General features: G+C 53.8%; 6 protein-coding genes across 6 annotated transcripts; 5 read left to right on the top strand and 1 right to left on the bottom strand.

The window, feature by feature from the left end:
• Positions 1-1,761: 1,761 nt before the first annotated feature.
• BDZ83DRAFT_570159 (short-chain dehydrogenase) lies at positions 1,762-2,602 on the top strand (the record flags this gene model as incomplete). Its single annotated transcript, XM_060504272.1, has 2 exons — positions 1,762-1,854; positions 1,934-2,602. The coding sequence occupies 2 exons, from the start codon at positions 1,762-1,764 to the stop codon at positions 2,600-2,602; spliced, it is 762 nt and encodes a 253-aa protein (XP_060368636.1).
• Positions 2,603-5,952: 3,350 nt separating this feature from the next.
• BDZ83DRAFT_608522 (EF hand associated-domain-containing protein) lies at positions 5,953-8,398 on the bottom strand. The gene is made up of 2 exons (XM_060507484.1): positions 8,115-8,398; positions 5,953-8,025 (listed from the first exon to the last, which is right to left on the bottom strand). The coding sequence occupies exons 1-2, from the start codon at positions 8,122-8,124 to the stop codon at positions 6,152-6,154; spliced, it is 1,884 nt and encodes a 627-aa protein (XP_060368635.1). The 5' UTR covers positions 8,125-8,398; the 3' UTR covers positions 5,953-6,151.
• Positions 8,399-9,985: 1,587 nt separating this feature from the next.
• Positions 9,986-13,080, top strand: BDZ83DRAFT_113261 (WD domain-containing protein). Its single transcript, XM_060501106.1, has 8 exons — positions 9,986-10,215; positions 10,410-11,139; positions 11,196-11,363; positions 11,424-11,812; positions 11,872-12,157; positions 12,250-12,444; positions 12,527-12,602; positions 12,676-13,080. Exons 1-8 carry the CDS (start codon positions 10,211-10,213, stop codon positions 12,744-12,746), a joined length of 1,920 nt encoding a protein of 639 aa, XP_060368634.1. The 5' UTR covers positions 9,986-10,210; the 3' UTR covers positions 12,747-13,080.
• Positions 13,081-16,831: 3,751 nt separating this feature from the next.
• On the top strand, positions 16,832-17,576 carry BDZ83DRAFT_648533 (uncharacterized protein; the record flags this gene model as incomplete). The annotated part of the gene is made up of 2 exons (XM_060510190.1): positions 16,832-17,003; positions 17,188-17,576. The coding sequence occupies 2 exons, from the start codon at positions 16,832-16,834 to the stop codon at positions 17,574-17,576; spliced, it is 561 nt and encodes a 186-aa protein (XP_060368633.1).
• Positions 17,577-20,847: 3,271 nt separating this feature from the next.
• BDZ83DRAFT_748988 (arrestin domain-containing protein) lies at positions 20,848-22,952 on the top strand (the record flags this gene model as incomplete). The annotated part of the gene is made up of 4 exons (XM_060513704.1): positions 20,848-20,912; positions 21,074-21,217; positions 21,286-22,048; positions 22,104-22,952. 4 exons carry the CDS (start codon positions 20,848-20,850, stop codon positions 22,950-22,952), a joined length of 1,821 nt encoding a protein of 606 aa, XP_060368632.1.
• Positions 22,953-25,949: 2,997 nt separating this feature from the next.
• On the top strand, positions 25,950-27,572 carry BDZ83DRAFT_648531 (PH domain-containing protein; the record flags this gene model as incomplete). Its single annotated transcript, XM_060510189.1, has 2 exons — positions 25,950-26,048; positions 26,187-27,572. The coding sequence occupies 2 exons, from the start codon at positions 25,950-25,952 to the stop codon at positions 27,570-27,572; spliced, it is 1,485 nt and encodes a 494-aa protein (XP_060368631.1).
• Positions 27,573-27,832: the final 260 nt, after the last annotated feature.

Below are 27,832 nucleotides of genomic sequence, written 5' to 3'. Positions count from 1 at the left end.
AAGTTGAGGGTTCCCTGAGCAATGCGTGGAATGCAACCCATGCACCACGGCCGACTTCCATATCCTTCTCGAAGGACTGGACACTGGAGAGACACTGGAGTCTGGAGACCAAGGGCTGGTCAGATGCAGGGCCAGTGGACCGGTCCCCATCGTCACCGCCTCGGGCCCCTATTCACCACCGGCGGCCCCGGCCATCGACGCCGTCTCATCGGGTTCATCTCCCACTTTCGCCCCTTGAGCAACTTGAGCCCCCTTTGTGCCTAGGGATTTTTTGATTTCAAGGCCCAACCGGCCTCTTGGATCCACTAATACGCCAAAGTGACCTGAATCGGCAATCTCGTTTCCAACGCCCGCGGCCCAACGTCTTTCTTTCATCTTGCCGTTTGCGACTTGCCAAGCACCAAGTTCCCATACGTCAAGAAATCAAGACGTCGAGAACCTTCGCCCCTGTCCACAGACACAGTCCTGCCAACCACCATCATAATCACGGGTCCACGGCGGTCCATTGCGAAGCGCCCCAGCCGAGTCGCAAAAAAACCGTCGCACGGGGACGACCAACCAGAGGCCGCCCAACTGCGATCGCAGCGTAGCATGTCATCCCATCTGCCGCTTCCTAGCAAGGGTGTCGCCATCCACTGGCATCCAGCGAAGAAGACCCGGCAGCCGGTCATAGGGTAGTCGCTGAACAGTGGGAAATGGTAGCGAGAGATAGCGCTACTGAGGTGTATGGCAGCAGCCCTCGACTGGTTGTGCATATGGCTTAATCGCTTTGCGATCGCATCAGCTCGCTGGGCGCATCATGAGAAGTCTCGGAATCAGCATTCTGACTCACGATTACACGGCTTCAGTTCGTTCATATAATTGCCATTTTCGATAGCAAGTGTTGGCGATCAAGCGATCGACAATGAGGCATTGTAGTATGCAGCTGAGCCTACTACACGTATCTCCCACTCATGTGAAGCTGCGCTGCGGGCTGCAGCGATATGCCGTCTGTCGTCTGTCAGAGGGACGTCTGGGCCCCCAAACTTCAGGGTAACACCAATGGAACACGATATCCATCTCCCAGGTGCCAGACGGACGTGTGGCTCGTTGTCCGCATCCTCACCCTTACAGTTGCAACAGCAGGGTCCGCGTCCTTCCTTGAAGACTGGTCGAGAACTTGAGCCAAAGAGCTTGCACGAGCTATTGAAACTGTGGCGGAATGGGTAGATTTGCAGCAGAAAGTGTGGACTAGACCTTCTCGAGCTTTGTCTTACATTGGTCATCCAGCACGATCGACAGTCGAGTTTCCCCGCGCCGCCACACCATCTCCAACGCACGGGAGACCTTGGTGTGCATGATCAGGCTGACGTTCAACTGCAAGGTGTGTGTGTGCCAGCCTTCACCAACCCTCGTCATCGCATCACACATCTCAAACCGATGCAGCATATCTGCATGGACGTCGCACCTACTGAAGATAATGCCATGACTACGGATCCCAGTCAAATGGCTTTCCGAGCCGTTACGCACTGGCTCCAGAGCCAGACTCTGCCGGTATTCTGCTGCACTACACCGGGATTCCGGCCGCGGATGCCAACAGACATCGAAGCTGACAGTGTGCCTTTATCACAGTCTCATCTGACCAAGGCGCTGAGCCAGCAAGAGCAGCATCAGCAAAGCCAGTCGCCTCAGATCAGCGACGCAGAAACCAGCGAAAGTGTCGCGCGGCGCGCATCATCTGCCCTGTGGACGAAGCCACTGCCACAGCTCCCGCCGCCCAACATGTCCTTGTCAGGCAAAGTCGCCATCGTCACCGGCGGCGCGCGAGGCATCGGCGCCGCCATCGCGTTGAAGCTCGCACGAGAAGGGGCCAGGGTGCGTCTCTCCCGACCTCAATCTTGTTGAAATGAGAATTTCGGCTAAAGCTAGGATTTCGTGATTCGCGTGATTAAAGGTCGCCTTCACCTTTGTAAACACTTCATCCATAGCCAAGGCCCATGAGGTCATATCCGAGATCGAGGCCTGCGGATCCTCGGCGACCGCCATCCAAGCCGACGTCTCCAAGCATCAGAAAAAGGTCATCGAGCGGACCATGATGGCGTTTGGCGTGACCAAGATCGATATCCTGGTCAACAACGCTGCCGCGACGCTCAGCGCAACACTCGACGACACCACCACCGAGGACTACGACCGCATCTTCGACACCAACACGCGCGCCGTGTTCTTTATGATGCAAGCCGTCAAGCCGCACATTGCGCCGGGCGGTCGCATCATCAACATCTCATCCGTCGCCGCGCGCGCCGATTCGCCGGGCAGCATGGCCTACGCGGGGAGCAAGGCGGCCGTCGAGGCGTTTACGCGCGTCGCCGCGCGGGAGATGGGGCAGGCGCATGGCGTGACTGTGAATTGTATCAGCCCGGGGACGGTCAAGACGGAGATGTTTGATTCGCTGCCCGACGATCAGCGCAGCGCCGACTTGGAGAGGGCTTCGCTTACGCCTGCCGAGGCGAGACTGGGCGCCGTTGAGGACATTGCCGACGTTGTTGCGTTTGTGGCGAGCGACGAGTCGAGGTGGATTACGGGGACGGTGATCCCCGTCAACGGGGGCCGTCTGATGAACTGACGTGGTGATGAGTGAGTTCGGAGAAGCCAACGACTGATGGAAGTATGCGACTGAGTGGCTGATGGAGAGCGTTATGAAGGATGTGAAAAGTTATTTATATGCCGGGCCTATGGGACACAAGTGGGAAAGAGGAGGGTCGGTTTTGACAAGGCTGTATAACAAGTCAGGTGTACGACGTGAGTCTGGGTCTGAGACATCGGGATGAATTTTCTTGTATTCCTTCCTTGGCTTTTTTATTACTGGTCTTGGGTAACAATACGGGTGTCTTTGGGTCCTCCGGGTTTGGGTTCTATCTGGTGGGAGTGTCGGTCATGCAGTGCTACATGAAGCTGTGTTTTGGTTTTTTCTTGGGATTCCCTGTCAGCTTGTTTGGGAGCTGTCTTTCTTCTTCCTCTTCGTGTATGGTAACGACTTTCGGAATTTCTTGAGTACACGGCCGGAAACAGTTTGGAATACCACTTATGAACTTGCTTTTATGTATCGGTCTTGCGGAAGCTGTGATTTGAGGCAGAGGCTGAGGTTCGTGATCGGTCCAAAGGCCTTCATATATAAGGACGGACCTAGCTGTCGCTATGGTATGTTCGTCAAGCCCATGGTCTTGGCCCCTTTCTAGGGAGGGGCAGATATTCTGTGGCTTCATTTCCACTGAAGAGAACTGGGAGCTGAGGTATGAGGATTGGAGAATGTGGATACGAGAGGAAAGGCTGGGCAGACGCTCGTGTGATCAAGCCAAACGTGTCTCACCCACCCTCTTGTCTTGTAAGGGTCCTTGTATATTCATCCGCGCGGAACGAACAAGGGCATGGCGATGACAAGGGTTGAAGAGAGCGCTGGAGACGTCTTGAGATGTTCTAAGGCGTAAGGTAAGCCAGGTGCTTGTTTGGGCTTGGGTTCAAGCACTTTCTGCAAGAGGATGCAGATATGTCCAGCCTTCTTAAGGTTCCCCTCAGTGGTTCTCACCAGCTAGAATGTTTACTGGCGTAAGCTGTGCCTTTTATATTGCCTCTAGCATGACCTCCTTCCTCTTTTTGACACCTCGAGGCCTCCGGAGCCATTATTATAAGGCCATTCGCATCGCGGGATTCGGCCACGTGAATTGGCACGTAGCCTTTTTTTGCTTTACTGCTTGCTGACCCTGAACCATACAGAGTCTGTTACTGTCGATTACGGGAGCTATGGGCGTGATAGCATGTCTATTTCGGAATCAGTTAGAGCTGGTTAGCAGCTAGCCAATACCGATCGCGTGTTTGTCGAGCTATGTACACACTTCTTTCAACGTTCAAGGATAGGTATGAGTGTAAATGTTTAAAAGAGACTTACTCGCAGCAAATATCCCTAGGCTAGCACAAACTAATACGAAAACTCGGCTTGCCATTTCACGGGACCGGCTCTATCTCCACACAACTCGTTGCCACATCCTAGAATCAATACCGGCATCGTTACTATCCCATCGCCCACGCCATGGCGAGGGGAGTCATGACTCCTAGTTCGATCTCCCCTCGCTTCGCACGATCAAACATATTGACTAGCCTCTCCTCTCAAGCTTGATATACACAGCCATGGATTCCTGAGCCCGCGTCTCCATGAGCGCGCCAAAGCAGAAAGCAAAAGCCAAAAGTAATATGCAAAACGACGGCTGGGTTGCTCTCAGGCCCTGTCCCTGAGCTTGAGGAGTCCTGCAGACCTGATTTTCTGAGACCATGTCGTCGTTGATAAGGGAAATACAGAAAAGAATGTTAGCTGAGGCGGCTTGGGCCAGGCCTTCCTATACCGTGATATCTGGAACTCTCGTGGGGTGAAGAGTCCTGCGCCCCAATATTCTAGAATAAGATCGGAAATGCGAGTGTTGATTCTGACGCATACGAAGGCACTGTACTGAAAACAACCCTCATCATAGTTCGAAAACTGCTATCTTTAGTTTGTGTTCGTCACAGGCGCCGAGATAGAAGACGTTGAAGCTATCACGGTCTCCACTACTTAATTGTTCAGAGCTATCGAGACCTCACTGCAGAAATTAGTATTGTACGACTTCGCACGTGACCCTATCTGTCCTCACCCGTTCTCTTATAAACATGCAGGCGGGACTCAGCTTTCCAGTCTTAAACCACTATCACCAAACCACATCGGTGACAAAAATGTAGGCCTGGGTTATGCTTTTTGCCCCAGCAGCTAGGGTTGGGACGACGCGACTGAAAGGTAAGATTGCTAGTGTAGTCCTTTAAAGAGTAATCAATTACAGTATATAGAAACATCCCACTTGTTTATCAATCTCTGCCAGCAACGTGATATACGTCAGGGAATATGGTAGCGATGTGGGTTACTATTGAATGACGGAGGGCTTAGATCTTGTCTTGCTTAATAGCAATGTCCTAACCCCTTTTCAGAACAAGCTCCTTGGAACAAGTCAACTCATACGCATCGGAGGTTAGCCAATTGGACGCGAAAGTTATGGACGTGGTTGGATCTTGCTTTACATTGCTGAGAATATGCATTATATAGTCTGGGGTTGCTAATCTCTCTCTCTCTGAGCTGTCGCTCACAAGAGCGACGAGCTCTGCAAGGCGATCCGTATCTTCGATGAGAAGGCCTTGGCCGCCGTTCATTTCTCTCGACCGTATGCTTTGGCCGTTCGCTTTGAGAGAAAAGAGACATCCGACACTTGGAAAACGCTCTTTTTACATCAAGGCACTCATAAGTACTCATTTATAAGACATAAATAGAGGCTTCGTAGATCAAACACAGATAGTGAGCCACACATCAACAGAGACCACAAACTCAACAGGTCTGCTTCGCACAGCGGAGGGATAAAATGTCCAAGGCTACAAGCCAAGTTACGTTTCAACTTTATTCTATAAAGGCCCAAAAGAAGAAAAGATCTCAAAGAAATAATCCAACGTATTGTAAATGTGCTAGTCTATCCAAACGTCGAGTGCCTCAGTGTAGTTTTCTAGCCTCGCGAGGGAAGTGAACAAAGGTAGCCGGTCGTCCACACATTGCCAATGAGTGCATAGCCATGACTCTACCAGCAGGTCAACACAACCGCTGGGAAGTAGTGACAAAGAGTAATCTTCTTTTGTTCTACTAGCTCCCGTGAGCTTCGTGGTTTCTTGTGCCCGTATTCGTGCAGAGATACGTACACATAGATAAGTAGTGTTCACTAACAGAACTTTGCTTTCAGACGTACCACCCATATGTGTGGCAGATGTTCAAGATTAGGAACGGGAGGAAGAGAGTACTCTAGGAGGACTGGGAAAGTTGATGTGACAATCGGCCAGTGGACGACATCTAAGAAGACTATGAAAAGTCTTGATCTAATCAAATCGGCGCGGCATAGTCAAGGCATTTGAGCATAGGGGACAAGAGATATTTGACCTGAAAGATGCGGTGATATTACGTTGATTAGAGACTAAGTTCCTAGTTATATGTGTAGGGCGGAGTTGGGTATCATAATTGTATTTCAACGAGTGGATGATGAGACATGCGAAATCGCGCCAACTCCGAGCAGATGCAAGCGAGGGGAAAACAAAGCGCCTAGACTCGAGCCCTCCTCTAAGCGGACGTCGTCGATCGTCGCCAGATCATGAAAGCCGCAACTCCAGCGCAGGCCGTCGCGCCCAGAGCGAGATAGAGGCTTGTGCGGTCTGGTGGCTCCTCTTCGCTTCGAGGGAACGCGGTGCTGGGATTCGTCGCCGCCTCGGCAAGGGCAATGAACAGCTCGCTGATACTGGACCACTTCACTGTGACGTGAAGGGGCGTGCTCATCATGAGGCTTGACGTGTACGTGTCTGGCTGCGTCTCGCTGCGCTGCGTTGTCTTATCCTTGTCCGCCTTCAGAGCTGTGTAGATGTTGGGAAGGTCGTCCAGTTGCGGGTATCGCTTGCGCAGGTCGACGATGTGAGAGAAGGAGTCAGGATCCGAGGAATCGTACGTGTAGCAAATAAGATCGCAAGCGTCGAGCTTGGCCTGGTTATCCAATATCGCGGGCTCGAGCTCACCCAGCTCTTCCATGATCATGTAACACTGCTTGCCACCAGGAAGCTCTACGCTGTTGACGGCTCGGCGCGGCTTGATCGTCGGTCGGTGGAGAGTGTCAAACGGCCGATTCAGGAAGGCGTCCAGCAATGAAGACTTGCCAGCCCCGGAAGCACCCAGGACGTAACACAGTACGACATTGCGTTCTACCTTGCCCGGGCGTCTCCTGCGCTTACGCGACTTGGTCACCTTCAGAGCAGCTGTCGTGGTTTCCCTGGCGGTTGCAGGCTCGAAACCAAGGTACGCCAAATACTCGAGCGTGGTCTTGGGCTCCATAAAGGTGGTCATGCTCCATTGAGCGAGCCATCCTTGCAGTGTGACATGTCCAGCCTCATTGCGTACGGTCGACGATGGGAAGGATGTTTCAATCCAGGAGGCAGGAAGTCCTGGCGTCGGCGCGAAAAGGGCCTCTAGCTCTTTGTCGTTGAGACCACCATCGTTGTCCTTGTCAAACAGCAAGAATAGATCAACGAAGAAGCGATAACCAGCCGGGCTCAATTCTGCGGATGAATACTCGGGTACATCAAACTTGGGTCGTAAGAAGCTATCTTCCAAGCTCAAGCTGTCGGTGTAGCGGAACTTGCGCAGTATGATCCATATCGTCTCGTGCCGACCCTTCTCCGCGTAGAGTTTGTTGAGTTGTAAGAAGCCTCTCTGGTCGATACCCTTCTCTGTCGACAAGTGCGGGACAGACTTGCCAATCGACAGCTTGATGTTCTCGAGATCTTCGGGGGTCAGGGGTTTGTCAAAGCACTTGGACTGGAAGTTATGCATCTCTTGATCATTGAGCCACCCGTCTTGGTCCTTATCGCATAGGTAGAAAATGCGTTTGAGGGCGTCGACACAAGCTGGCTTCAAATTACCCTCCTTGTAGTCGAACAGCGGGGCGATGGGGTGGGTGACGGCCTTTTGACACAGGAAGAAAACTTCATTGACGTTTCGGTGCTCCCTCGCGCTCGAGCGTATGCACGAATCGATTTCGCGGAACTCGGACATGACAGGTAGCATCTCGCCTTCGACTACCTGTGGCGTGTTTCCTTCGCCCGTCAGGTCGGACTTGTTCGCGCATAGTACGACGGGAACATTGACACCGAGGGAGCGGAAGTAGGGCATCCAGAACAGGGCAACACGCTCATAGCTGTAGTGGTCCGAGTAGACGAGAAGGATGACGTTGCATTTCCGTATCTCTTTCCTGAGGGTCGTTCGGTCCTGAGGGCGGGCGGAAGTGTCGACAATGGTGGTCGTAACGTTCTCGGGGGTGCCCAGTTGTGGAGGGATCGTGATGGAGGGGAGGACGGATTGGATCTTGTTGGAGATGAAGACATCTTTGACAAGCGACGCAATGAGGCTGGACTTGCCGGTGCCCTCATCACCGCAAACGCAGATGCGCACTATGTAGTAGCAAACGTGGTCAGTGGGAAGCTCGACAGAGTGAAGGGCGGTGGAATGGAGCCCAGCTCTTCCTCGTCAGGCCACCTACCAGAAGCCATGGTTTCGATTGTTTGCAGCTTCAACAAATGCTTTTATTGCGAATCCATGGTAGGGTCTATGGTGAATGATTGCTACAAGGAGGTCGATGATGAAGCGGATCGCCGTTTGTGGGTGGGAACTGCTGGCTGAAGATGGCTGCTTTTTCTTGATGGAATTGGCCCAACGGGCTTGTAGAAGCTTTGAAGCGGGTAGGACGGGAGCTGCAGGTCGACGGGGATGACGACCTGATTTACAAGGATGCGTCCGGTGGGGGTGGTGGGAAGGCACTGATAGCACGGCGGCCAGCGCGTCTGGCGATGCAAGTTGCGGTCACCGGGGAGGGCACAGACGCTGAAGCATCTTGCTGGATTACGTAAGTTTTCATGGAATGAGACACAATATTCAGCTTCTCTTCAACCGCTCTTGTCAAGAACAAGAGAAAGAAAAATGACCAAACGAAATGGATGGTTCTCTGTGGTTCTTGGTCTCGTCCAAGCCTTGTAGAAACCTCACATCTATCATTCTGTGTTCGGCACCCATAGTAGAAATATATTTCGGTACTTGCTTACAGAGCTCTGTCATTCTCTGTCTGGTCAACTCGTACCTTGGGTTCCTACATTACCTTAGGTACACAGGAGAACAAGTTGCTTGGGGATAGGCAGTTCCGGATTAATAGCTCCGTGTGCCTCAGACCAAGACATGACTTTACGTAAGTTTCGAACACCAATCAACAGACTCTTGTGGATTAGTTTAGCAGTGACATACATCCCCAACTTTGAACACGACGGTCCCTGCTGTATCTGAACAGATCACTTTTGCTACATAAATCTTTGATCTATCGGAACTTGATCTTAGCACGTTCGGTCCACAAACTGGTTTGGACATGAGACATTGGTAGTCTCTTGATATTGCAAAGTACAATGCCCTGCCTCATTCTGTAACCCTCCTACCCCACGCTTTGAAGCTCTCTGGAAGCTGACATACCGTCGTTGCTCTTTCCCCCAGAATGAACCGATAGTCAGGGACAATGGACTCTCGTGATGCTGGCCGAGCTCTTGGGAAATAGGTAGTGTACACTATATCCGAAGTGTGGTATTCCTCCCCACAGTCTGTCAGTCGGGGATCCTCCACTCTCCCCCCTCCCCCCTCCACCCCTCCCATCTTGCATCCCCATCCCACCACTCACGTCGCAGCAATCCTTCTCCGCGTCTGACCCGGGGGCCCTCATTCCCCTGGGATATAGCCATGCCCCAATACCCCCAACCTGCAGTATCGCTCTCCCCTGCCATGCTTGCTGACCTGCCACGCCTCCCCATGAAGACAGAGCCCCTGGTGTTGGGAAAATGGGGACAATTGGCACATCCGCCGGGGGCCAAGGTAAGGAATCATGTACAAAAAAAAAAGGGCGGGGGACCCGAATTGGCAGCCTTGGGGGGTTCTTGACTGATTGTGGAGGGCTGTGGTTGGCGCGCACCTCGCCAGTGCTGCTGCACTCCTTTGGCCTGGGACGAACCAACCCCGGATCGGACCCGAACCTGCCTATTCGTGCCTACACCTACCTTACACCTTCAACCTCTTCCTTTCTCACCTGCTCACCTCGCTCTATTAATAAGGTGCTACACCACCACCACATCCCTCCTCCGCGCCGCACATGAACTCCTCTTGAGTTCATCTGGTCATTGGCGGCGACACATCTTCGCTGTCTTCTCCCCCCTCCACACCTACCCGTTGCGCTTGACCGACTTCCACCGTCCGATAATCGAACCCTCACCGAAAACTCGTCCCTCTCTCTCTGTCACCGCTGTTGTACGTGTGACCTTCCCAAAACGTCGACCTCGTCAGCCTTGTCCGCCGCTCGTCACCCGTCATCCGGTCACCCGTTATCAACAACGCCCAAGAACCTCCACTCGCGGGGCCGCCAGTGACGTGAGGCGGAGCCTGAACAGAACGCACGCAGACCACCGTCCCGAGCGCCCGACGATAACCACCTCCAACCACCTCACCTTCTAACTCGCGGCTCAATCCTCGCGTGCCTCTGATCGCCCTTTGCCCACGTAGCAATTGAACATCGCAATAGATCTGGATCACACATAATACTAGCCCATCATGTTGTGAGTTTACCTGACCTCGGCTGGTCCTTGCCTGCAGGCAAATCCAGCCAACGCCCATTCAAACATCATGCAGGCACGAGACAGCCTCTTCCAGCCTTCTTCAAGCCGCAAACCCCAGAAGACCCTGCGCACGATGTTGGCGCCTTCAAAGACAGAGCAGCAGCTGACAATTGCACTCCGTGCGACACCAACAGCGTCCTTCCCCCTCCCCCGCGATACCCCTCGCACTCGGGCGCCTACGGCGCGATCGGCGCCGGCATCGCCCCCATGATCGAGACGAACAACATCCTTTCCAACCCCGAAGGCCCCGAATACCAGTTCCTTGTCGGCGAGGGTACCTACGTCCTCAAAGAGTGCCTCCATCTCGCCACTCCTCCACCGCATCCCTCTGAGGCCCCCGTCGTCAATCCCAACCCGCTTGCCACAACCCCCCAGCCTGCCTCCGCCGGCACCAAGCTCTCCCTCATCTCTCTCGATGTCCGCGCCGCACCCCCCTTCTTCTACAACAAGGGCGCCAGCACGTCCACCACGCTCTCCTCCTCCCTCGGCGGTGACATCCAAGAACACCCCAACGAAGGGCGGTACTCCACCGAGGCTGGGCTTAGCAGCGATGGAGGGGACGGCCGCGGTGCCTCCCTCAGCGACGGCGTTGCGCCCCCGACGTCGTCATTGACAATGGTTTCGGCGCCGGCGTTCGGGGACGGAAACACGGCGCTCGCGCCGGCCAATACCAAGGACGCGGCCAAGAAGAAGGTGGCCAAGCCCAAGAACAACATGACCAAGAGCAACTCGTCCTTCATTTCTAGAGTCATTGTGAACGAGAGCTTGGCCAAGAAGCTTCAGGAGCGGCCGACGGATGGCGTTTTTGCTTTTGCCAATATCAATCGAGCGTTTCAGTGGCTGGATCTATCATCACCAACAAAGGTTGGGCTTCTCACATATCCACGTTGCTGCGGACTGCTTTACTGACGTGCTTCAAGGCCGACTACCTGACCAAGATTCTATTTACAAAGGCGCATTGCCTGTGTCACGACGTGAATCCCATCACCAAGAACATTGCACACATTGATGTCATCATGGGCTTCTCAACAGGAGAAATCATCTGGTGGGAACCTGTTTCGCAACGGTATACTCGATTGAACAAGAATGTAAGTCTGAAGCAAAACTGCTTGAAGCGTGCGAAATCAGGTAGGCTGACAATACCCCAGGGCATCATCAACGGCACACCAGTATCAGAAATCCGTTGGATACCAGGTTCCGAGTCCCTCTTCCTGGCAGCGCACATGGACGGCTCGCTGGTGGTCTACGACAAGGACAAGGAGGACGCGCAGTTCTCTCCCGAGGAGGAGCAGCTCGCGACGACCAACGGCTCATCGACAAATGGAGAGAGCGATTCGTCGACCAACGGCGTCAACCACAACCTCAAGATCCAGATCAACAAGTCGGTCCACTCAAAGAACCAAAAGACGAATCCCGTGGCATCGTGGAAGCTGTCGAATCAGCGCATCAACGCGTTCGCTTTTAGTCCGGACAATAGGCATCTGGCAGTCGTCTCGGAGGACGGCTCCCTCCGCATTATCGATTACTTGAAAGAGAAGTATGTTTGAGAGCTCTGCTGATGCTCTGACGTGGCTTGTCCTGACTGACACGACATAGGTTGCTGGATCTCTACAATTCGTATTATGGCGGCTTCATCTGCATCACATGGTCACCGGACGGCAAGTACGTTCTGACGGGAGGCCAAGATGACCTCATCTCCATCTGGTCCGTCGTAGACTCGGCCATTGTCGCCCGCTGTCAAGGTCACCAGTCATGGGTGACATCGGTGGCATTCGACCCATGGCGTTGCGACGACAGGAACTATCGGTTCGGCAGTGTCGGCGAAGACTGCAGGTTATGCCTGTGGGATTTTAACGTTGGCATGCTGCACCGGCCCAAGGCGGTACGTTTCGTTCTAGCTCCCGATTTCCCCGCGTTGAGTCGGGAACCTCGGAGAGGGGGGCGTGAGACCAAAAAGCTGACTTGTCGACATAGGCTTCCGTTCATCACCGAGGCTCCGTATCATCACGGTTCGCCAATCCCTTGCAGAGACAAGAGACGACCAACACGGCAGCGAGCCGCATCCGGTCCAACTCGACTCTCTCTGGAGGCGCGGTGGACGAAGACGGCAGCAGCATCGTTCACCCAGTCGAGCCTCGCGCGAGGATCGCCATGCTACCTCCTGTTTCTGTACGTTGCCTCGGTTTCCTCTCTTTCACGTGAAACTCTACATCTTGCCATCTTCTTTTATACTTACAATATCGACAAATAGTCCAAGGCAGTTGATACCCATCCTCTTTGCTGGCTGGAATTTACAGAGGAAGCCATCATCACAAGTTGCAAGAATGGTAAGCCATTGGACCTCGCACCGAGGTGTTACAAGCCTCAACGACACATGCTAACATGTCAACCCCCCAAAAGGTCATATTCGAACATGGAACAGGCCGACTGATGCTCCGGTGCCGACGGAGGGTGCCTCTCAACCATCTTAGCCGCATATGCGTCGTTTTGTGGAATGATAATGAGTTGGCTACCCTTTGCTTTTTCGTTTCGTTGCAGATATTGGGGGAGTCGAGGTGTAGAAATCGTGTCAGCCAATGCATCCACCCTTTACGCGGGGGCTTTGTCCATAACTCTTTTCCCAAAAGTACTTTTGCGCTCAATGTCAATCAACCCGTCTATTGTCCAAATGCAGAACAAATGCAGAACATTGTGTCAGAATATCTGATTCTCTGTTTTTTTTTCGCCTCAATCTTCTGTTGATGTGCGCTCCCATCACGAGGGTTTCGAGATGATCATGACGTGCGCGATCTGCATGTGATTCGAGGGTCGTCAGCAGTTCCTACTGTGAAAAGGATTAGCCCTTCTTAAGACACAAATCTGCATTGACAGCTCTGGCAGCGAAATCAAAGATGCGGCTCCATAGTAGTGGGCTCTGGGCTTCTGTACATCGGTCGAGAGCGTCGATGGACCCCTCTTACAAGTTACCAGCCACAATTGACTCTGTGTGTATCTTTCGACGTCGGTTCGTTGACAATCCATTGGTCGTCGCACGGCGGCGTGTAGCTGTAGTATACGGTGAGAGAGAGAGTGCGTGGGGGTTCCACCACGCTCGACGCCACGCCCAGCCATGTTTGATGGAAATGGGAACAAAACGGGTTACGCCTGCATGTAGTAGTGGATAGCGGGAACAAACGCAATCCAAGCTTGGCTCAGCCGCCAAATATTGCAGGGCCCAGGCACCCAGTGAAACAGTAGAGAGAAAGGGAACGGGAGAGCGGGAGAGGAAACCCGGCGCAGGAAAGAATCTATCAAGTTCCGATCCACGCTTGACGAAAAGAAGCCGGGACGAAAAGTCGAACGGTTACCGGCGCAGACTTGCAGGATCATGGATGCGTGGGCTACGACGCACGTCGTCCCGTTCCTGACCCGGGAAAGGTAGATAGCACATGCTTCTGGAACGGCGTCCATATTGTCCAAGGGCGAATCGAAACGGGCCCCCTCTTTCAATAAAGTCATGGATCATTGACCATTTTTTTGCTTGTCAGAAAGCAGGGAATGGAAATTCCCGATGTCTCCACTGTTGATTTGATATGCGATAGGTTCCTGGGAGTCTGCTAGGAGTCGAAGACGAGTAAGAATGGGTGTCGTGGTATCCGTATCCGTAACACGAAGAAAAACACCTCGTTGAGCGAAACCTGGCGGAGCCTTTTTCACATGTTGTTGGTGGTGAATGGCGGCTTCGACACGCGGCGCCATAGAACCAGGGTAGATGCTGAGGCTCTTACTCGTCGTCCAACGAGACTTTCATGAGGCTTTTTGGGCGGTGCAGCCGCAAAGTGTTTTAATGTGCAGTAGTATCGCCGCAACGTGTGTCTGGGATGCATGCAGGCGTATCGGGAGATCCACGTGTATGGATGCAGAACACTGTTGGGAAATTTTCCCTATTGTCGCCGCAAGCTTCCATTATTGAAGCTTCAAACCTTCACGCCCCTCTGAAGTGACAAGGCGTTGGTGCGCCGCGCAGATAACGGGTAGATGGCCCACACTGAGCGGTTTGTGTGCACCTGCATATCAAGGAGCTCACCCTAGCGTGCCCAGGGAACTCGGAAGCCAGGAGGCAAGGCTGAGGACGAGTCCCACAATTGTGGTCTAACGTGAAGGTCCTAGAGGTCGAAACCAGTCTGTATGTAGTCTACAGGAAGGGTGCGGTATCAAGGTTTACATCCCAGGAAGCCCAGAAATGTGTTAGAGGTGCGGCGTGGCCCCTCCTTTTTTTCACCGCTGCAAAGGGCCGAAGGTGAGAGATTTCGGAGAGTGGATATACGCAGGCGGCGGTAGTTGGCGAGATTTTGAGATGGGCCCAAGCTTCGTGACTCAACCTGGCTTGGTGCCCGAGATGGATCTTACCAAGTTCAACATTGTTGAAACGATGGGCCTGTTTGGTGATTTGACCACTTTCAGCGACTCAGCGAGCCTCTCGTACACATCTGATGCGATGTGCAGCAATTTACCAAGACGGGAGAACGCATAACCGCTGCGGTTGAACATGTCTGGACGACCCGCTCAGACCCGACAGTTCTCATTCGATTTTGCAAGCGAATTTGAGCAATGAACGATGCTCAGGCCATGATGTGCACTGGGGCGAGACAGAACGGCCCAGACGAGACGAAGCCAGGGACCAAGAGACGTACGAAAGAGATGTCATGTTGATATCAGTGGGGCACTAGGGTGATCTGACATCAGGTCCAGGAGCAGGCATGATGCTATCTTTGCACAAGGCCAGTCGATTGGGTGGGGGCCCATGGACTGCGGACTGTGGACTGCGGATGCCATCTGCGGCAGCGAGCGAGCTGAGCCGTTGAGACGCCAACTCTAGGTACTCATCAAGGCGAGGTGCAAGTTGCGCATCGTGGCATCGTGAATTCTTTGGATCTTGACCTTGTATCTGTACGGATACCTTGGCCCCTTGCAAGATGCGGCCCTTCTGTAGCGTACCTTAGCTTGGCGGGACAACGTAGGCGGAGCCTTGGTGGGTAATGGCTTGAGGAGCCTTGACCTCGCTTCTGCTAGTTATCCGCCCTCAGTGCAGCTTCGCCGGACAATCTGACTGGGATATGTCCAGATGTCGAAGAAATGCGTAAATCGAGGTGGAATCCAAAGCTTTGAGGGCTACGACTGGAACGGCCGAAGGTTTTGCGCTGTCGCTTGCGTATGTGACAAGCAACTATCTACTTGTAGCTTTGTATGTGGAAAAGTGACGAAATCAAGAAAGCTTCAACACGGCGGCAGGTGGCTGCAGCTCTTAGAGTCGGAGCTTGAACTTCGTTGGTGACACAACACCGACTCGAAGCATGTGTCCAGACGCCACCAAGGAAGTCTAACTCAAATGTTGCTTAAGACAAAAAAACTTGAATCGCAGCTTCGCAGGAACTTGCCGGCCGATGTGCGATTGCGAGATGGATCATGGCTGCACCGTTCACAAAGACCGAAACTCGCGCCCGCCGCCCGTATCTTGGAGCTTTCGATTCGGCGTAGGTCCGGGTTCGGCGCGGCTTCGGACCGCTGCACGGTGACTTTGCGGCTTAGTGCAATTTGTCGTTATCTCGGAGTCATTCTTCCTAGCGCTGCGCTTATTGGATGCCAGCCACCCGTGGGAAGGGTGAGGAAAAAGTCGCAATCGCGTCGGAGAAAAAGCAGGGTTGAAGGCGCCATTGTCAAAATTTCAGCGAGGAATCCACTCGAGATCGAGTCGGTGAGAGGTCCATTCTTCTGGAAGACTGGCTCTCATTTTTTGTGTCCTTGGCTTCGCCTGAGCCCTAGGGGGGTTCAAGCCCTCACAAATGGAGAAGAGTCGCACTGCGGACGGTGCTGGCCGACTGATCGTATGGTAATGGATTGATTTCTGTCTCTGGTTCATATGTTTCCTCATGCAGGATTAAGTGGCAGCGGAAGCGCTGTAACCGCGGCCGTCGTCGGTTGATAGGCCGGGACTTGAGGCGCAGAGACTCGGAGCCCTCTGGCCAGGACCCGGTTTCTCAGGACTCAGGACTCAGGGCTCAGGAGTCGCTTTTCGCTTCTTCGCTTCAAGCTGGAACGAGGAAGGGAGCAATCCTGGCTAGAGCAATCGAGGCCTGGTGCTTATCGGTGGAGATTTCACCGAACCCTCAGAGCCCAGATGGGTATGCCCATAGCAGGGCTCGGTCCAGGTCCGGGCCCAGGTGCCAGAGTGCTTCCGCCTCTCTCCTGGCGGCGATCTTCCAAGCAGCGGACCAGAGTCTGGCAGGGGTTCAGGAACAATGAGGGCCGTGGTCGGTTCAGTGGACGGGAGTTCGATGGATGATGGGACAGTGGGAACGTGATGCCTAGGCCAGGTCGACAGGGCGTATGATTTGGACGGCCTGGAAGCTCTTTGTCTGCTGAGAATGCTGCATGTGGTGCTGCATGCGGCAGACCAACCCATCCAAACGGGCCCGACAGAGGAGCTGGACAATTTGACTTGCATCGGCTGCCCGCAGGCCTGCAGATGCCAATACGGAGGGGTCATGGCCTCAAGCGCGACCGTCGCCCTCTCAGCATGATGCGAGATGTCCAAGTCGGCCGTGAGGTGCAGAATCGGAGAGCTATGGGATGCGAAGTGCTGGTTCCCCGTGTGACTTGGGGCACTGGGTACCCCGAGCACATCCATTTCCCGTTTCGACAACATCGTGAGATTCTATCCGTCAGGTGCACTCAAGGTTACGGTGGGGGTAACTCAGATAGGGCCACAGCGGTCGTCCTGTCTTTTTTCTTTCCTGAGGGCTCCGATGTTGTACATGCTTGAAACAAGCAATGGCTGATCATGATCCAAGCCTCTGCCGCTCAGATGCAAGCACCATGTACCCCGCCGTGCTCTAATAGAAGAGTCTCATGATGAATGATGTTTATGACCAGTGACTGCATCTGAGAGACGATCTTTGTTGGAGGCTTCAACGTCAGCCAGCAGGATTTTGCCCTGCGCATCTTCGATAGCGGATGTGGGGGTCGCCAATCTTGCCCGTACAAGGCGACGAGAGGCGTGGCCTGTTGGAGATGACGGGCAATGGCCTCGGTCGAGACTGGCAGCTGAAGATGATGGATGTGAGAAAACCCCCATGTATCACTACGATGGAGTCCAGCGAACAGGTCTTGGCTCCTTGGGTGTCTTGCAGGTGGACGAGATGGTTGCCAAAGCCACAGTTGGTGACGATGGTGTTTTCGAGGCGGTCTACTGGCGTATCGTTGCTAGCCTAGGCTGTGTCTTAGTTGCATTGACGATGAAGGACGGTCGATATTCGATATGAGATGTTGGATGCAAATCAACAGACTACAGAAGCGTGTGTCAGCCAACGTATTATTTTCCAGGCAAAGACAGTAGAGCCCGATCAAGGAGACAAGTTCCACGCAGATCGCGGCTTCCCGTAACGAACGGAGGGAAGACCGCTTTGCAGTTTGGGTCCTTTGGGTAAGGTAGCGGTTGGCGATTGATTGATCAGGGCAGATGCTAGAACCCGCCGGGAAGAGGTGCTGGACCCAGGACTTCGCAGATTGAACATCCCACGCCAGAACCGGGCCCACCACGTTGGCCCATCCAGTCAGTTTTGTTGTCTCGTGCGAGTTTTCAAAAACGGGCGTCCATTGTAATTCTTGCCAGGGGACGTCCCGCAAGATTCCCACCGGGTGCCGTCATCTTTGGAGGTAAGAAGTTGTGGCGGCAATCAAGGTGGCAGGCACGCCGCACGTCGCACAGCGTAATGTCGCAGGTGCCAAGCGGCATACCAAAGAAAGAAGGGACAGAGACTCAGAGTGACGGGCAGGCGCGCAGGGAACGAGGAAGGGACCCACAGCTTCCATCTGAGCTTCCATTCCACCCGACCAACCGACGTCTATCGCACGATTCATGCAGGGGCCAATCAGTGGCGTCGGTGTGGCAGTCTTTTTTCGGCATTCCGTCGCCTTATCCGTCAGATGAACGGCGCCCGGGCGGCAACACCGTCTGTAGATGTTTGGATGTATACTTTTGGTGAACCTAAGCTTTGCCTTAGGTAAGGAATCTGATTGTTCGAGGCCCTTTGTCTGCCCGGCGGTATTCATATTGGTTGCCGAAGCCTAGGTACCCTTCGTCACAATTAGTTTCGGTCACTTCTCTCAAACCCGTCTTTGCGTCGTAGACAATATCTACTCATGGTAAGCCAGGCCTCGGCACCGCCTTGAGAAGGCGTCGCTGCAAAGATACGTTCATGGCGGACACATGCGCCGCCCGTCGGAGCCTCCATCTGATGGAGCGAGGCGCATCGGAGACTTACCTTCCCATGTGCAATGGAATGGGCAGATGTTTTCATGTACCAGTGAGGCATCGCGGACACCTTAATTGCGTGCAGCAGCAGGTGTGCCTTACAGTCTATGCGCCTGGGAAGATGGGACTACCTTACGCAGGTAGGTACGTGAGGTTGCGCCTGAATAAGGTGTAGGTCGCAGTATCTTTAAGCCGGGCGCAATCCGAGCAGGAGCAACCATCCGCGGACCTGAAAGTGCAAGTGCAGGCGCTCGAACCATGCGTTTCAACTTGGCCTGCTTTTTTTACTCTATCTTTCTGCCCGTCATTCACTTTCTCCGTCGCCAGTTTGGCTGGTCATTTTCAGAGAGTCGCATTTTGGGCAAATTCCGGTTTTCCCAACAGACGACCCTGCCTCGGATGGCCGCATGAGTATCCAAAAGTGCAGGCCGGGTTCCCAATGAGGTAGAAAAAAACGACTTGATGATGATCCGAGCCTGCATTTACACGATGATTCCCAGGTGAGATGTTCAGCGTTACGCGGTACACAACTGGGGACGGAGGTACGAAAGCAGGTATTTTCTGACCACAGCCTGCCTGCACTGAGGTGTCCATGGGGGCTGCCAAGCCGGCCAAGTAATCCACCACACCAAAATCAGCAAACTCACAGCCGCTCTTCCTCAAGGCGCAAGCCCATCGCAACTCTGTAAAAGTGCTGACATACTGCCGAGTCTGGTAAAAGGATAAGAGATAACGATGGTGTGCAATCATGGGAGTCAGACAACTGGCTCAGGCTCAAACTCAGACTCACCAGCATCGGCATCAGCGTCAGTAGCCGCAACACGCATCTCTGCCAAAACGCACCATCGGTTCACCGTCGCTCCAGATAGCCTTAGATAGGCCGCTTCTAGTTCGGATGGCTGATGAGACGATACCCCCGTTCATCAGTGTACCAGAGTCAGGCACGGAAACACTGCGTTGAGCGCGCATAGATGCCGCGTGCTCTCGTCATGACTTTTTTTTTTGCGCTAAAAAGTGTAGATGGTTCAGATGCTTGGTTTGACCGAGAGACTGACCATGATTCACCCACGCCCCTCCTCGTCGTCCGAGGCAAAAGCCGCAAAAGGAAGAGGGAGAGGAAATTCATCCCACTTTCTCATGGACTCATCCACCAGCGGCAGGGCACCATCGCCGCCGAACCCATGTCTTGGTTCCCGACACCACGCGCGGCACCAAGCAGCAAACACGGGACGATAGGCACAGACCAGAGCGCAGATACACACCCGGTCTCTTCATGGTCCCCTAGATGTTCTGGAGTGTGTGTGTGTGTGTGTGTGTCTGTGGTGAGTGAGTCGCTGCTGATTCCCATCTGACAGCCACAGCCCCTCCGTCAGTCGGTGTCAAGTCGGTGTTCTCTCCCGCGTGGAAAAGGGTACGTGGGTACCTACAGGACACACTGCACCTTTTCGTAGGTACCTTAATTATGTGACAGCCGGTTCAGCGTGCACGCTCCATTGAACATCCGTACCTTACCTCATTCTCGCCTTGCTTCTGGGTCTGTCTGGCGCATCGACCCAGCCCTGCTGCAGCTCGTTTCTTCGCCATGGTCCATGGGCAAATGGCAATACAACACCCCCCGGCTCCGTCTTGGGCCGTCCTCCTTGCCCGGTGGCTGCCGCTGACCCTCATCATCCATCTTTTGAAAGCCAGCAAATCGACGGAATTCCTCCTTCCTGCGCCTGTATCCGTAGTGTACGTACCCGTACCGCCCCTTTCCTGTCTTCCTTACCTTATGCAGTACTCCGTAGCTTCTCCTTATCCTCTCTCCGTCCACAAGGTTCATGGGGACCCTGAACAAGGAACTCGTCTCTTCGCACACCTCCCGGGCTCACACCCACCTCATCTATCAATCTTTTTCTTTTGCTGCCGAATCAAGGATGCCCCACCTATCCCACCAAGAGCGAGAACCCGCCGAGGGGCAGGGGCGTGGCCGTGGTGGATGACGGGCGTGGGTTTTCGATTTTCGGCTTCCACTTCCCACGCTTTGCAAATCGACGAGGGTGGGCTGCCCGTTTGTGAGGTAAAGGCGCGAGCTTTTTGCTTGTTGCGCTTGGTCGCTTGCCCACGCCTACGCCCACCTTTACCTTTGATCTGACGAATGTCCCAAGTACTTCGTACCCAGAAAGGACGCTCCGTCGATAAATACAAGCTCGTCTCCAGACCTCTCCTTCCCAGATGTTTAGGCTGTTTCTTCTTACCCAGGCATACCGCTTGGTTCATGTCACACCCAACCTTTGAAGATGCCGTCATTCAATCCATTCTCGACCGTCACAGGCAAGCATGCCGCTTCGCTTTTTGAAATCAGGTATGCCCTCTTGCCCCACGTCTCCAAATCCCGCCTTTTCTTTCCTCTCCCTCTCTCTCTCTCTCTCCAATTTCTCTTTTCCAGCTGTGACTCTTTATTAGTCCCTTTTTTTTTTTTTTTTTTTTTGAAGGGCCTCCCCGCTGACGTCTGACACCTTACAGACTAGACAATGATTTCATCGTATTTCGCGGAGGAGAGGACGAGTCTGCCGGTCAGATCCTCAAGGGCGTCGTGGTGCTCTGCTTGCCTACGCCGCTCAAGATCGAAGATGTCCACCTGCGATTGACTGGCACCCACAGATTAACGTATGAAGCCCTTCTTATTTCCAGTTCGATTTGCTGCAGATCCGTCAACTGACTTGCGCTCTCAATAGGTGGGATTACTCCAAAACCGCCGCTTCTGGCGTCTCCAGCCAAAAAGTCGACAAGACCACCACACTGCTCCAACACCGCTGGGCTCCGTTTGTCGGTGGCACTGGTGGCAAGAACACCATCTTGCCGGCCGGCAACTATGAGTGGCCCTTTGAGTACACCCTGCCTGGCAACACCGCCGAGAGCGTTGAAGGCATCCCCGAAGCGAGCATCACCTACAAGCTGAAGGCTACCGTCGCCCGCGGCAAGCTCGCCTACGATCTGCACGCTTACAAGGCGTTGCGCATCATCCGCACCCTCGAACCCGCCGCCCTCGAGTTCCTCCACGCCATGAGCGTCGAGAACATCTGGCCGAATAAGGTCGACTACTCCATTATCATCCCGCAAAAGGCTGTCGTCTTTGGTGCCACAGTACCATTACAGATGCGATTTACACCTCTTCTCAAGGGACTCGAAATGGGAGAGATTTCAGTCAAAATGTTGGAAATTCGCGAGTGCACACTACAGGGTCCCACGGGCAACGTTTTCAAGGAACACCGGACAGAAAGAGAAGTATCCAACTGGAAATTCGACGTCGAACGCGACGAGCACTGGCACGATACGATCGAAGACACTGGCCAAGAGGGGTGGATGGTTGAGAAGAAGCTGAACCTTCCCAAGAGACTGCGACAGTGTGTCCAGGATCTCAACCACAACGGTATCAAGGTCCGACACAAACTCAAGCTTGTTGTTGCGCTGAAGAACCCCGACGGTCACATTTCAGAGGTGAGTCGCTGTAACTCTTCTTTGCGATGCTTTGTGCAAAACTGACAATTTCTAGCTCCGAGCCACTCTCCCCGTCTCCATCTTCATCTCTCCGAACATGCCCCTTGACGAGCATGGAGTTCTCGTCGACCAAGCTCCTGGCGCGCCCGCCCAGGCCGAAGTCACCCGCATCGCACCGCCCGGCTACGGCGAGCATGTCCTCGATCAACTCTATGAAGACGTCGACATGAGCGGCTTCCAGACCCCAGCTATCCAGTCTGGCTTCAGCAGTCCCTTCTACGCCCAATCTCGCGCCGGCTCATCAGAGAACCTTGCTTCTCTCGCCATGATGAACGGCCATGGTGTTGCTCCCGCAGCACTGTCGCATCGCCTGCAAAACGTGTCTCTCGATCCCACGAACCGCAACACCTCCTTCAACTCATTGAACGCCATCACGGAGGACGTCGCAGCCCCGACATCTGTCCCCACGGGAGAGAACTCGCAATCACAATCGGCAGCTTTGACCCGCCACAACAGTGCCGAGGAACATCCCAACTCGCACTCCTCAGGACGCAACTCGCCTGAGCACCTCGACTTCCCTGACATGGCTACCTTGAGCAAGGTACCTAGTTACACAACGGCCGTCAAGACTCCCCTTCGGCGGGGCCCGAGCAGTGACGCGCTCCCCGACTACTTCTCTGCCATGAGCGCCCCAAACACGCCTCCTGCGAGCGAGGCTCCTGTTGCAGACCCGCTTGGCATGATTCCTGAGCATGAGGGTGGCGGCAGTGAGCCGACTACCCCAGGTGGTTCGCACCGCTCATGGCATCGCCCTCAGAGCATGAGCAACCTGCTCCAGGCTGTGCAGGGCGGCGGCGATGATCGCCGAATCCATCTCATTCAGGGACGGGAGAGAGTTTACTAAGGCTACTATGCGGAGATGCGATTCACACCATACTCACTTCATTATATAACGACTATAGAGAGGGCGGCAAATACTACTTTGGGCATGGCGTCGGCGTTCACGGGTGGAATGGAACACTTTCCCATGGGACTGGTCTTTTGAGATTTTTACAGGATATAGATTTGCGCCTTGGAGGCATCAGAACTCATCGGCTGCTTGGACACACACAAAGTATACGGATCGATTAATAGTTGGTGGGATCTACCACTGGGGCGATACTGGGAAAGGCAAATAGGGATGTACGATATACCCACCGCTTAGAGCGCGGCATGTCGATTGCGAGATACCAAAGATGACAAAAAAAGTCAATACTCGATTTTCTCAACATCTTGTTCAATGCTGCAGAGTGAATCATCCAAATCATTATGATAGGCACAGCACTACGACGACGGCGATATTTCCAGTTCCTTACTTACACCAGACCCGACGACGGAGTCGCCCTTGACAAAATACAACGGGGGACATGCTCGTAATGCCGAGGAGAGCGGCGGCTACGGCGTTGTGGGGGGGGGGGGTCTTCCGGTACGGCGGCGGTGGGTGTGGTTGACCTCCCGGCCGATGTCGGACGCCTCGATAAGAGAGAAGTTTGAAATGGAGGGGGAGGGGTTGCAGCCAACTTAGCCTAAAGCGAACATGCCGAGGGGTCACCGGGTTAAGTGAGTGACAAGATAGAATGCCGGTCGACAAAAGGTTACGATACTTTCTTATCATGCCCAGCTTTAGTATTCTTTTTCACTTTTATCTTTTATGTGTTCGTTGGAGAATACTCCTTGAAGAAGGCACGCGGTGGCAAGATTGCAGGTTCGGGTGTTTATGTTCTTTACAATCTGGAGGCGGCCCTGTATCTTGACCACCGAGGACACGCTTCTCCTGCAGCATTGGAGGCACACTTCGCCTACAACATTGGAGGCTCGCATGGCTTGCGCATAAATCGCAATTCCAAGAGCAGCATGATCAACAAGGACCCGTGAGATTGGGTCAAGTTCATCCAACGAGAGATGCAGCCCCGCGATCCCGATTCTGTGATGCTGACGGTACACCCAAGGACTTGGCCCATTCAAGTCTGGAGGGTTTGGTCTCCACGGATGAAAATACTAGGAGTGATCTTGCGCTTGTGCCTTGCCATAATTGCGCGGCGACAGCTGAAGGAGAGTTGTACGTCTTCAGACGTCCCCTCTGTCAAGCATCTGCCCATCCTCATGAACACGGCACAAGTACCTACCCGATGAGTGACGGACGATGATGTCCACCCACTTGCGGTTGTTAGGCTCGTATATGGGGTGCATTGGTTTCTTCGGTGTTTCCTAGGTGTCTGGATGCTTTTGAGGGGGGCAAGGGGGAAGGTAAAGTCTAAAGGTTGTTGTAGTTGTGGCTGTGGCGCGGCGAGACCGAGGGGGGATGCTGGATGTGACGACGATGGCATCATCTTTCCATGGCACTGAAGTCATGGTTTGATGCGATTGCGATACCTTGTCACGATATCTGAGAACGTGGGGGAGTGCATGAACCATGCCGATGGTGCGAAGCAGCATACGGAACTTGGCTATCAGCTATGAGTTCACTGGCGAGCTAGACCTGCCTACCCCCTGGTCCTGGAGTGAGGACTGATCACGCACCTCATGTTGGTAATGGAGGCATGATATAATGGAGGCATGATAGAATCTCAACGCTCCTAGATGGAAGTCGTCTCCTGCTACCTTTATCGTGAATCAAACATCTGCTCTTCAAAACTCATGTTGGCTTTTTTAGTCTTGGTAGCACGGAAGAGGCCGGTAACACAACCACAGGAGTGGACTCCGACAACAAAATTCTAGAATCTGAACCGTTTCTTGCGTTGCACTCAGATGGCCTAACCAATAGGCGTCATCATTTGAGCCTTTTGACGTCTGCCCAACGCCAACCTGTCGGGTATGCGCACTTCAGGTCGTAGCCTTGATTTATCATGTCATCGCGGCCATCACCTGCGGCAGCAACGTTCGCTGGACGGCGAGAGAGAAAGCTTATTTGTGTCTAGGAGGGATATCCTGGTGGTGGTTTTTCACTTGTACGTTGTCAGTTTTGCTGTACAGTCGACCCTCGTGTTAGTGGTTGCATGGTATCTTGTATATGGTGGCTTAACATGAGCCCATAATGCAGCTAGGTCGTGAGACAGGAGGGCATTCGTCTCATCTCAGCTAGCGCCATCGTGCGTTGGGAAACTAAGGGACTTGTTGACGTCATAAAAAGCCCCCAAATCACTCATGGGCCTCCCGTCTAGCGGATGTGACGATGCAAGACGGGCACCTGCTATGCAGTAAGTTGCTTCCTACCCCCGGACCAGCTGAGGAGGGGAGCACTCGGGGATTTCAGCGTGGTAAGGTAGGGTCAACGAGGTGTCTCTGTGGTACCGTAGCCAGCTCAGTGTCGACTGTCAGCCCAATATGGAATTCAGCTGAAGGCAGGAGTAATGAAAAGTGAGAGGATTTGTCCCTTGAGAGTAAAAATGTCGAGATCGTCACAGGGGGTGGTCCAGACCGACCCCACTCTGGACAACCCTTTGGGGCCAGCGAGAGGGTCGTGCTTGTGTGCGACAAGCAAATCTCGGTGCAGCACTGCAGGTGCAGTCCCAGCCAGGGGCCGCTAAGACCAGGAAGATTGCGCTGGCGGCTTGGTGGAGAACGTCATTCGACCTGGTCTTGGTGCAGGAGCTTGGGCGGGTTTTAATTACCAGCTGTCACTGGCGGCGGCGGGGGGAGGAATGGGCGATCGAGGAGAGGGACGGGACACATGTAATGTCCGACAAATATAACCTCTTTTGCCCTTTCCACTTCCATGGGCTTCACTGCATTTGTTTCTCCCATCTTTCTAGACAACCTTGGACGAACGTTTCCAACTACGACGCACCCTCGACACATCACCTCGTAACAGTCACGATACTACTTTCTCGAGCGCAACCATCCGATCTTGCACATCACAACCATGGCCGACACCAAGGACCTCCCCCAGAGGTCAGGGACCATCATGACCAACAACTCTGTCCTTAGCGACGATGCTGTTCCCGAAGTCGATCCCACCAGCGTAAGTGAATCAGTTATTTCGCTCAGCTCCAAATAGCCAAGGCATAGAGTATGGGCCATTCGGCGCCCAATAGTAAACGCTTTTGTCTACGCAACCACCCGACCCTTCCCAATGAAATATGCTAATAGCTACACGCAGACCGCTGGTCTTCTCGCGGAGCGACTACAAGCATGGAAGCATTCCGTTGGATATCTCGAGGACTACATCGGAGCCGTCGAGAAGATCCACAAGGCCCAGTCCAAGGAATACGAAAAGGCCCTGAAGACCATCTCCCATCCCTTGAAGGAGGGCCACCACTTCGACCAGAGCCTCGGCGGTATCGCAGCCTACTTTGAGAACATGCGCTCCAACACGCAGGCGATTATTAACACCAATCTCGAGACGGAGAAGACCATCAAGGGTTCCATCCTCCCCGTCCTCGAACGCCTGCACAAGGAGATTAAGCACAAGGGCAAGGAGCTGGCACACGGTGCCCAAAAGGGTGCTAAGGAGGTTGAGAAGGCTCGCAACACCACCCAGAAGCACATTGAGCTTCTCGGCTCCCAGACCGCCTCCTTCGAGTCCGCCGGCGGCAAGATGCACGGAACCGACGATCCTTACGTCGTCAACCGTGGTGTCCTGCACAGACTGCACAAGCAGGTTCTCGAGGAGAACAACAACCGTAACGACCTGATTGCTGTCCAAAACAACTTTAAGGACTTCGAGGCACACGTTATCGAGGTTATCCAGCAGGCGATGGAACAATTCATCCAGCTCACTGGTGGCCAGGCCGAGAAGACTCGCGCTCTCTACTCCGACATGTTGGGCGCCATCCAGAGAGTCCCGGGTGATTTCGAGTGGAACGGCTTCGTGACCCGTAGCGGCGATCGCTTGGTCAACCCCAATGACCCCCCGCGTTCTGTTGAGGCCATCAACTTCCCCAACATGGACCACACCTCCGTCAAGCCTCTTATTGAGGGTTCCCTGGAACGCAAGTCGCGTAACAAGCTTTCTTGGGGCTACTCTACTGGGTACTACGTTGTTACGCCAACCAAGTTCTTGCACGAGTTCAAGGACAATGACAACACTCGTTCTGACCCCAAGCCAGAGCTTTCTATCTATCTGCCAGACGCTGTTATCGGCCTTCCCAACGGCAACAAGTTCAACGTGAAGGGCAAGGATAAGAGCAAATCAATTAGCTCAAAGCTCACTGGATCGTCCGAGTTGGCTTTCCAGGCCCACACCCCCGATGAGGCGCAAAAGTGGTTCGAGGTTATCAAGAACGTCGCGGGAGCCACCGGACCCGCGGAGCCCAACTCCACGCCTACTTCGCCCGTCGTTGCCCAGGACGAGAAGATGCCTTCTATTGCGCCAGCCGCAACCACCCAGTCCGGCCACTCAGCGCAAGAGGCCGGTGTCACTGGTCACGACCCTACCGCGAGCCCAGAGCTCATGAGCCCGGTCGACGGTCCATCCTCCAGCGCTGCGGCTGCACCCGCGGCTGCTCCAGCTGCAACGGCGCCTGTTGACGAGAAGAAGATCTAAGGATTCGCAGGACACCCTCAGCTTCTGAGATCCCTACACTTGCAGACCTAGCTCGATACCTGGAGAAGAGTCCTTTCGACAGCCCTATTTTCCTCAACAAAGTGAGGCGATTGCTAAAGGCGACTCATCGACTTGCGCACCACTGGTTGCCTTGTTGTTCAGCCTCCTGGGGCGGAATCGCACCTCATATGACTTCGGCTTGACCACACCACTACACCTGATTGGTTACATCATTTTTGCGCAACATCACAGCCTTACAT

The sequence above is a fragment of the Colletotrichum acutatum genome (genome assembly GCF_030867785.1).
Source record: "Colletotrichum acutatum strain CBS 112980 chromosome Unknown BDZ83scaffold_16, whole genome shotgun sequence".
Classification (NCBI taxonomy): Eukaryota; Fungi; Ascomycota; class Sordariomycetes; order Glomerellales; family Glomerellaceae; genus Colletotrichum; species Colletotrichum acutatum.
The sequence above is the reverse complement of the archived record's forward strand: the minus strand, read 5'-3'. Positions and strand labels throughout refer to the sequence as shown.

Coding starts and splice junctions, on each gene's coding strand:
- BDZ83DRAFT_113261 (XM_060501106.1), top strand. Junction 11,140..11,195: donor ATCTATCATCACCAACAAAG/GTTGGGCTTCTC, acceptor ACGTGCTTCAAG/GCCGACTACCTGACCAAGAT. Junction 12,158..12,249: donor TGCTGCACCGGCCCAAGGCG/GTACGTTTCGTT, acceptor TTGTCGACATAG/GCTTCCGTTCATCACCGAGG.